Source organism: Capricornis sumatraensis, chromosome 7 (assembly GCF_032405125.1).
Source record: "Capricornis sumatraensis isolate serow.1 chromosome 7, serow.2, whole genome shotgun sequence".
Lineage (NCBI taxonomy): Eukaryota > Metazoa > Chordata > Mammalia > Artiodactyla > Bovidae > Capricornis > Capricornis sumatraensis.
The window spans coordinates 96,119,095-96,129,287 of NC_091075.1; the positions used below are offsets into that span (position 1 = coordinate 96,119,095).

The 10,193-nt window shown below is 43.9% G+C and overlaps 1 protein-coding gene across 2 annotated transcripts in view; it reads right to left on the reverse strand.

Annotated features, from left to right (window-relative positions):
• Positions 1-7,643, reverse strand: part of PAQR3 (progestin and adipoQ receptor family member 3) — a 30,984-nt gene extending 23,341 nt beyond the window's left edge. For both annotated transcript variants that reach the window (XR_011145083.1, XM_068975474.1), the window contains exons 1-2: positions 7,459-7,643; positions 1,824-1,986 (exon numbers count right to left, since the gene is read on the reverse strand). Coding sequence is in view for 1 of the 2 variants with exons in the window: in XM_068975474.1 (XP_068831575.1) it covers positions 1,824-1,986; positions 7,459-7,643 (348 nt within the window). In the remaining variant the exon portion in view is untranslated. The remainder of the gene's footprint in view (positions 1-1,823; positions 1,987-7,458) is intronic.
• Between the last annotated feature and the right edge of the window lie 2,550 nt (positions 7,644-10,193).

Here is a 10,193-nt window from a genome sequence, read left to right on the forward strand (position 1 = left end):
AGTTTTACAATGCAGTGCTTTCTTAAACCACTATGAAAATAAACATACATTCCCTGAGCTAACATCAGCTGTGGCTGGGAGGATAAAGGGCAGGCCGAGGGTCAGAGGAAAGCTTGTGGGATCCTCACAGGGGAGAGTATCCATATGACTAGCAGTAGAGCATAAACCAGTTTTTCTGATTATTGATTATAACAGCATCTCAGTCTATAGTATCCAGGTGTGTTAGTTACCCAGTCGTGTCTGACTCTGAGACCCCATGGACTGTAGCCCACCAGGTTCCTCTGTGCATGGAATTCTCCAGGCAAGAATACTGAAGTGGGTTGCCATTCCTCTCTCCAGGGGATCTTTCTGACCCAGGGGTCAAAGTCGGGTCCCCTGCACGGCAGCCGGATTCTTTACCATCTGAGACAGGTAAGTACGGGCAAATGGATTCATTCCCATTTTAAAAATGGAGATAGGTTTTTAAGAGATGTTTAGGCTCTGATTGGGACAAAATTAAACCTGAGAATGCATATACTGTAAAAAAATACTTAAAGAAAAAATAATTTTCTAATAATGACACAAAAATACAGAGTATTCTTTCCCTCAAAGAAATTAAAAATCTTATTCTAGAAACTAGAATTAGAAAAAAAAGGAGAGGGGGATGTTTCCATTGTGGTTCTTAATCATTTAAGTCCAGAGTTTTGAGTCAGATGATGAAGGCCTGAAACTGATTAATACACAATGAAAGCAACAGCTGTGTGGTTGACTTATGGATTCCCCTTTCAGAGCAGCAGCAGGTTAACTGCTGCATGTGCTGGCCTATGTCTGGGGGAGGAAGGATGATACTTTTTTCTTTCCATTTTTATGGTTATCTGTACTTTGCATTTTTTTTTTAATTTAAAAAATATCAACTGGATTTTGGTTCATATTAGCTTTCTTCTTTAGAAACTGTTTGAAAAATTATTAAACATAACTTTTAAAGGCCCTTTTACAGATTCCTGAAGAAAAGGGAAAGTGCTGAGGGACTAACACATGTTAGGTCAATAGGGGAAATGGCACAGAGAAGAAACTGAAAGTATTTGAAATCAGGAAAGTGCACAAGGCCCAAAGGAAATTAACATTAAAGTGAGAGAAAAGATTAATACCAGCAAAATGAGGAAACAGAATTAAGACAATAAGGAAACAAGTACAAAAGTCATAGACATATAAAAGGTGAAAAATGTTCCCAAACAAGTTTTAAGCACACAGTAGGGTTCTACTTCCGGAGAGGGCAATGGCATCCCACTCCAGTACTCTTGCCTGGAAAATCCCATGGACGGAGGAGCCTGGTAGGCTGCAGTCCATGGGGTCGCTAAGAGTCAGACATGACTGAGTGACTTCACTTTCTCTTTTCACTTTCATGCACTGGAGAAGGAAATGGCAACCCACTCCAGTATTCTTGCCTGGAGAATCCTGGGACAGGGGAGCCTGGTGGGCTGCTGTCTATGGGGTCACACAGAGTCAGACACGACTGAAGCAACTTAGCAGCAGGGTTCTACTTCAGTTGGCAAATAGAACACAATGAGAGATTTCTATCTCTGGATTAATTTTATAGCACAGATGTGTAGAGAAAGGAAGAAAAAAGAAAGAAATTTTTTCAATCTTTAAAACTTCATGGATTTCAAATACACTTTCAGAAAAACATACTTTGGGTGCTTCTATTAGGAAATCGAATAAGCTAGCTTACATGCTGCTTTGGGTCTCTTTGCAGCAAGTGGTGGGTGTGGAGTACAGCCACCTGCCCAAGCCTGTGGGACCAAAGTTCTCTTTATCAACAATAGTGCTTGTGAAATGAGACTTACCTGGAAGCAGAAGAGACAAATAGAACAAATTACAAAATCTTCTCTGGATGCACTTGCTGAAGGTAACACAGATGTCATGTCATATATTCCCAGCGTGAAGAAGAGGAAGAAACCTAGCAAATGACTCCAGATGTTTACTGTCTCATTAGATAAAATGAACAAACTGGAAAAAAAAAAAAAAACCAAACATGCAGCTCAGATTCAGATCTGCTGGCTCACTGGAGGCATTTATAAGGGTAGGGTCAATTTGGTTGGTGGCAGACGCTATCTAATACTTGCTACTTTAAGCCCTTAACTCCATCTTAGCCTTTTTAAATTTGACATACCATTTAGTTTAAGTTGTTCCACAACTCATCAATCCTGGGATCTTACAGTTTTTTTTTTTTTTCCCTTCTCATCTCTTATTATGTTTACCATTTCAGTTATTTATGTATAAATTCCATCTCATTCTCCAGCATATCAATTCCCTGACAACTGGCACCATTCATCTTTATGATACCACTGTTCTCAGCACAGGGTCCTGCTCAGATTAGATGCTACGTGTCTACAGAAATAAACATGCAGATTAAAACTGGGTGCTAGCTAACACAGTCTGACATTTGGTTATAGGCATCTGAAAATCTGCTAAGCTTAGGCACACTCAAAATACCTTTTTAGTATACACTGGGTTTCCCTGGTGGCTCAGATGGTAAAGAACCTGCCTGCAATGCGAGAGACCCAGGTTCGATCCCTGGGTTAGGGAAGATGACCTGGAGAAGGGAATGGCTACCCACTCCAGTATTCTTGCCTGGAAAATTCCATGGACAGAGGAACCTGGCAGGCTACAGTCCATGCAGTCACAAAGAGTTGGACATGATTGAGCAAATAACACTTTGATTTCAGTATATATAACATGCAAGCACAAAGTTAAATGGACTTGAGATAAGCAGGATAAATAGAAATGGATCCACCGGAGATGTCCTTTAAGAAAGGCATGCTGCAACAACTTTGTTGAGGCTGTTTTGAAACCAAACTAGTTTCCAGGTGGCATGAGTTTATTCTTTATTGGAATAACAGGAGGTTACTTTTAATATCTTTACCAGCTGAGCTACCAGGGAAGCCATAAAGGAAAGATATAAGCACCTGAATGCACAGTTCCAAAGAATACCAAGGAGAGATGAGAAAGCCTTCCTCAGCGATCAATGCAAAGAAATAGAGGAAAACCATAGAATGGGAAAGAGTAGAGATCTCTTCAAGAAAATTAGAGATACCAAGGGAACAGTTCATGCAAAGATGGGCTCAATAAAGGACAGAAATGGTATGGACCAAACAGAAGCAGAAGATATTAAGAAGAGGTGGCAAGAATACACAAAACTGTACAAAAAAAGATCTTCATGACCCAGATAATCACGATGGTGTGATCACTCACCTAGAGCCAGACATCCTGGAATGTGAAGTTAAGTGGGCCTTAGAAAGCAACACTATGAACAAAGCTAGTGCAGGTGATGGAATTCCAGTTGAGCTATTTCAAATCCTGAGAGATGATGCTGTGAAAGTGCTGCACTCAATATCCCAGCAAATTTGGAAAACTCAGCAGTGGCCACAGGACTGGAAAAGGTCAGTTTTCATTCCAATCCCAAAGAAACGCAATGCCAAAGAATGCTCAAACTACCGCACAATTGCATGCATCTCACATGCTAGTAAAGTAATGCTCAAAATTCTCCAAGCCACGCTTCAGCAATACGTGAACCATGAACTCCCTGATGTTCAAGCTGGATTTAGAAAAGGCAGAGGAACTAGAGATCAAATTAGCAACATCCGCTGGATCATGGAAAAAGCAAGAGAGTTCCAGAAACACATCTATTTCTGCTTTATTGACTATGCCAAAGCCTTTGACTGTGTGGATCACAATAAACTGTGGAAAATTCTTCAAGGGATGGGAATACCAGACCACTTGACCTGCCTCTTGAGAAACCTATATGCAGGTCAGGAAGCAACAGTTAGAACTGGACATGGAACAACAGACGGGTTCCAATTAGGAAAAGGAGTACGTCAAGACTGTATATTGTCACCTTGCTTATTTAACTTACATCCAGAGAAACGCTGGGATGGATGAAGCACAAGCTGGAATCAAGATTGCTGGGAGAAATATCAATAACCTCTGATATGCAGATGACACCACCCTTATGGCAGAAAGTGAAGAGGAACTCAAAAGCCTCTTGATGAAAGTGAAAGAGGAGAGTGAAAAAGTTGGCCTAAAGCTTAACATTCAGAAAACGAAGATAATGGCATCTGGTCCCATCACTTCATGGGAAATAGATGGGGAAACAGTGGAAACAGTGTCAGACTTCATTTTTTTGGGCTCCAAAATCACTGCAGATGGGGATTGCAGCCATGAAATTAAAAGACGCTTACTCCTTGGAAGGAAAGTTATGACCAACCTAGATAGCATATTCAAAAGCAGAGACATTACTTTGCCAACAAAGGTCCATTTAGTCAAGGCTATGGTTTTTCCAGTGGTCATGTATGGATGTGCAAGTTGGACTGTGAAGAAAGCTGAGCGCCGAAGAATTGATGCTTTTGAACTATGGTGTTGGAGAAGACTTTTGAGAGTCCCTTGGACTGCAAGGAGATCCAACCAGTCCATTCTAAAGGAGATCAGTCCTGGGTGTTCTTTGGAAGGACTGATGCTAAAGCTGAAACTCCAATACTTTGGCTACCTCATGTGAAAAGTTGACTCACTGGAAAAGACTCTGATGCTGGGAGGGATTGGGGGCAGGAAGAGAAGGGGACAACAGAGGATGAAATGGCTGGATGGCATCACCAACTCGATGGACATGAGTTTGAGTAAATTCCAGGAGCTGGTGATGGACAGGGAAGCCTGGTGTGCTGCGATTTATGGGGTCCCAGAGTCAAACATGACTGAGCGACTGAACTGAACTGAACTTTTAATATCAGTACTACTTGCCCTCTTTCAATATGCCCTAACTGGTTTTGAGTTTAAATAGGGCTTCCCAGGTGGCTCAGTGGTAAAGAACCCACCTGCCAATGCAAGAGACTTGGGTTCCATCCCTGGGTCAGGATGATCCCCTGGAGGAAGAAATGGCAACCCACTCCAGTATCCTTGCCTGGGAAATCCCAAGGACAGAGGAGGCTGGAAGGCTACATTCCATGAGGTTGCAAAGAGTCAGACATGAGGGAGCACACAAGCAAAGGTATAACTTTAACACAGAATTTGCAGCAGTCACCATGGTTCCCATATTCCCATGCCATGAACACAGTGGAGTCTCACACAATCAAATGATCATCAAGGATAGAGCGGATCTCGTATCATTAATGTCAGGCTTTATCCTGTACAAGCTCCAAGTATAAACACTGCTTATACTGGGGAGGGGGAGAAGAGATGCAGGAATGTGAGGAAACATATCTAAGCCCAGGACTGTTTGACAGCCAGTACACATCCGTTACCTCAGAACTTTTCATGTGGTGAAACCCAGTGTAACCTGGTTAAGCGAGCAGAGAGGCACAATCATGGCACGTTCCTTCCAACTAACAGAGTACTGGCAGAACAGCTGTGACACATGAAACCTCTCCTTACACTTAAGATATAGATATCAGTATCTATATAGATATAGACATACAGCTGGCCCTCTAGGCAGAGAAAAGAAGAGAGGGCAAAAGCGGAACCTGGCAACACCAAGCTGGTAGGAAGGGCACTTAGAAGAATATCCCTAGGAGGGGATCTACTTTTAATCAATGAGAAGTTAGACACATACTCCGATCAGCTGCAAAATCAACAATATATTTCTTCATCAGCATCTATCCGGCTTCAAATTAAAAGATCATGGTGTTAACAAGTCACCATTTACTGAGTGTTTATTATGTGCCAGGCTGGGTGTAGCATTTACATACACAAGGACTCATTTAGTCCTTACTACTTTCTGAAGCAGATACTGTAATTACCCTCATTCTTGCAAATGAGGAGAATAAGGCAGAGAGAGGTTAACTTTTGTTTAAGGTCCCACAGCTGTGAAGTGGCAGATCTGCATACTCACGTCTTTTTCACTCAACGGCCTGAGATCTAGAGCACTGTATTTTCACTCCTTGATCTATGAGATTTGGACCCTAACATCAGAATGCAGAGGTGGGTTTAAAGCTATTATTTAAGATAATTCATTACCCGCTCTATCCATGTGGAACTTCACATCCACAGCAGGAGCTAGCTCTGATTTCTTGTGTAATAACTTATGCAAAGAAGGTGATGGGGAGGAAATGGCACTCACGAATCAAACTGTCAAATGCCGTGGGCCATTCACTGAAGCCAAGCAGAGATGGACAGTGATGTCACCTTGTGACTCTGAGTTAGAGAAGTACTTCAAAGGCAGGCAGGGTGAAGGAACAGTGGAAGGACGGTGCCAAAAAGAAGATCAAGAATCAAACACGTGGTTGCTGCTTGAGCAACTCAATAGCTCACATTCCAGCAGTGGGGTTTGTCACTACACTGACCTAGAGCCAACCAACATCAGTATCTCAATTCTCTTAAAGTGGGGTCCTGTAATTAAGTACATATAGTGAGTTTTGGGGCTTCCCAGGTGGCTCAGTGGTAAAGAATCTGCCTGCCAATGCAGGAGATGGAGGTTTGATCCCTGGGTCAAGAAGGCTCTCCTGGAGAAGGAAATGGCAACCCACTCCAGTATTCTTGCCTGGAGAATTCCATGGACAGAGGAGCCTGGTGGGCTACAGTCCATAAGGTCGCAAAAGAGTTGTATATGACTTAAAGACTGAGCATGCAGGCAAGTGAGTTTTAACAGAAATCTAGTCTAAGAACTAGAACACTAATTTTTCAGTTTTGTTTTCTTTTTAAACCCAGGCTTTCAAGGGACTCAATTTTAAGAACGTAGATGATGAAGACATTCCTTTTTTAAAGATGTTTCTACAGTGCTCTAATGGAGGGCAGCACCCCGTTATAGGCCCCCTTTGCTATAGTGCTTTTCCCACACAGCGTTTTTCACAATGGTTATTACGTAATAGTGTAATTAGCTCTTTAATGTGTGTCATCCAGGCTAGAGTTCAGTAGATTCACGAGAACAAGGGCCATACCTGCGTTCCTCTGTAGGACTTGGTAGGGAGACTGTCAGGGGCTCCATACTACCTACTAAATGCATGAATCAGGAATTTTTAAAAATTTATATGCCAATGTGAACTTGTTTCCGATTATACCGGCATTTATCTGGCCCCAAATATCTGAATTTCCATACGGCTGCCTTAAAAATAAACAAAGCTTAGGTATACATAGGAGCAAGTATGTCCTCGCCATTGCCGGTGGGGTCGATTCCAACATGTACCCCCAATGAACACCGAATGGAATAAAGGATGTGAGCCCTTTGTAAACAGCAAAGCCGCACTGGAGTTAGCGACTTCACGATCATTGTTACCGTCATTAGTCCATGGATCAAGTACCCCGGCGGGGGAGAAAGAAAGATCACGAAGAGAGGAGAGGGGGCAGAAAAGGATGAAAAGGATGGAGCAGCTAGGGAACAAGGGGCGCGGAGAACAGCGGGGAAAGCAGCAGGCGGACCAGACAAAAAGGGTGTAGAGGAGGAGGAGCCGCCGGCGCTCCCCGCTGGCGCACCCAGCGGAGGCGGCCAGTCAGTACCTTTTGATACACAGCCTGGAAGGCAGGTAGGCCCGGTAGCCGTCGGTGATGTACGGGTTGTCCTTGAGGGACACGGGGATCTGCTCGTAGGTGTAGAGGCGGATGCCGCGGGGCACCAGGACCGGCCAGTACTGGTAGCTGCCCAGCTCGATATAATGTGCGCTTTTCAGCAGCTTCTGATGCATCCTTCCCGGCCGCCGCTGCTCCCTAAGCGGGGAGCTCACCCAGGCCCCGCCTCCCCGGGGAGGGGGCTTCGCCGCCGCCGCAGCCCCCGCCCCGGAGCCAGCAGACGCCGCGCGAACTCCTACGGCCCCGCCGCTGCCCAGGCCCGGCTCCGCGAACTGAGCGTACACAGCTGTCAGCACCCCGGCGGACCGGGCGGCGTCGCAGCCCTCTCTGACGTCAGCACGCCGCTGCGGGCTCCACCCCTCGGCCCTGGCTACGATCGGTGTGGTTGGCGACAGGAGGGGGCGTGGTTATGGAGGGGGCGTGGTTATGGAGGGGAGGGGGCGGGGCCGGGGTTCGCGCGGGCGCGCCTGTGTGCCTGGGAGGCGGGTCTCCGCAGGAGGTCCGCTACCTGAGCGCCTAGGGGCGGCGGGACGCGTCTACTTATGGACGACAAGAGTGCGAAACTGTATAGCAAGTACAGCGGGTTTTTTCTTATTCCGTGTTTAATTAGAAGCAATACGTGTTTCATTCTGAAAATCAAGTAGAAAAGACTAACTGGAAGAAAAATAAGAACTAGAAGTAACTCTTACCGGTTACTTTATTCTTGGAATCTCACACACTTGGTGTCAGAAGGGACCTTCGAGGTTTTCTCGGCTAAGGTCAGTCTTTTGAAGTAGTTGGAAATAGAAAAATCTGATGTACATAGAATTTTACCAAAGTCGAACATACACTGAGCCGTAAAGAAAGCCCTAACACATTCAAAGCGCCAAACCCACTGAGTATTTTCTCTGATCATGATAGACTTAAATTAGAAATTAACAAGAAAACGGAAAATCCCCAAATGTCTGGAATTGAAACAAACGCTTCTAAATATTTAGTGGGTTGATGAAGAAATTGCAATGAAAATGAGAAAATCTAGTGAAATGAGTGATAAAAGGTGGAATATATCAAAACTTGGGGTGTAGCTTATACAATGCTTAGAGCAAGTGTTATATCTTCGTCACAGACTTCGAATTATAATGTAGACGTTTAGTCATAATGGCAACTGGGGAGAACGTCAGTTTTGCGTCCATGTTTGTAGAATACTTAGCCTGTGTTTTGCTATGGTAACAGTCACTCATGATGCCAATTATTTGTGTATTGTTATTGTGCAAGTAGTATTAGTTGGTGTTTGAGAGGCAGTATGGTTTACTTCGGAGAAGGCAGTGACACCCCACTCCAGTACTCTTGCCTGGAGAATCCCATGGACGGAGGAGCCTGGTAGGCTGCAGTCCATGGGGTCGTTAAGAGTCAGACACGACTAAGCGACTTCACTTTCACTTTTCAGTTTCTTGCATTGGAGAAGGAAATGGCAACCCACTCCAGTGTTCTTACCTGGAGAATCCCAGGGGCCGGAGAGCCTGGTGGGCTGCCGTCTCTGGGGTCGCACAGAGTCAGACACGACTGAAGTGACTTAGCAGCAGCAGCAGCAGCATGGTTTACTTGTAACTGATAGGCTTTGAAGCCTTTCTAAACTACCTGAGTTTGAATTCAGCCATTTACTAGCTATGTGTCCTTGTACAAGTATTTAACCTTTTTGTGTCTCAGTTTTCTCACTAGTAAAATAGGGATAATAACAGAACTTTGTGTTGTGAGGGTTAAATCAGTGAATCCATCAAACACTCTTAGAAAACTGCCAAACATATTGTTAGCCCAACAATCTTTATCTATTATTAGGGTTCAAGGGAAGATCTTCTAGATAAAACTAGAAGAATTTAGATAAATCCTAAATGGACTTAAACATCGTGTAAAAGGAAATGTTGAGAATCTTCTTTAAGCCATGAAGCTAAAACTAATATTTAAAAACTTACTCTGTGGCCAGCACCTTAGCTTTGCTGAAGTTTTCTGTGTATTGTTGTTATTCAGTTGCTAAGTTGCATCTGACTCTTTGCAACACCGTGAACTGTAGCCCACAAGCCTTCCCTATCCTTCACCATATCATGGAACTTGCTCAAACTCATGTCCATTGAATCAGTAATGCCATCCAACCATCTCTCCTCTCGCCCCCCTTCTGGGAGGCTCTTCTGAATGTATTCATGCTGGTGTCACGTGAGATTGCCATGTGGCCACAGCTGACCCAAAGGTGGATCAGTGGCCCATGAGATGTCGTAACACAAATGTCCATGCAAGTGGCATGGTAATTAGCTTTCTTCAATCAGTTTCTTTCTTGGGAATTTGGCCTGGAGATGTGGGAAGAGTGTTTCCAGCCCAGTATTTGAAACAGAAGTAGGAAGATGCCCAGAGATCATCAGAGGCAGAGGACTGTACATGGTAATAGAGGGACCACTGGAGTGAAAAACTAAGAATGGAAGCTGCTTTGATTGTCATGAGACCTGCTGCAAAATGACTTCTGGACTGACTTCAATACTTTATAACTCATGTCAGTTCTCTCTAAAGAAATATTTATGTGTTTTGATTTTTAAATTAAGCCTTCTTTAACACTAAATACTTAACCCCCCACTTTTGAAATGAATGGACAAATATGAAAAGATAGGTATACAACAATCTGTGTCTGAATCCTAGAGAGA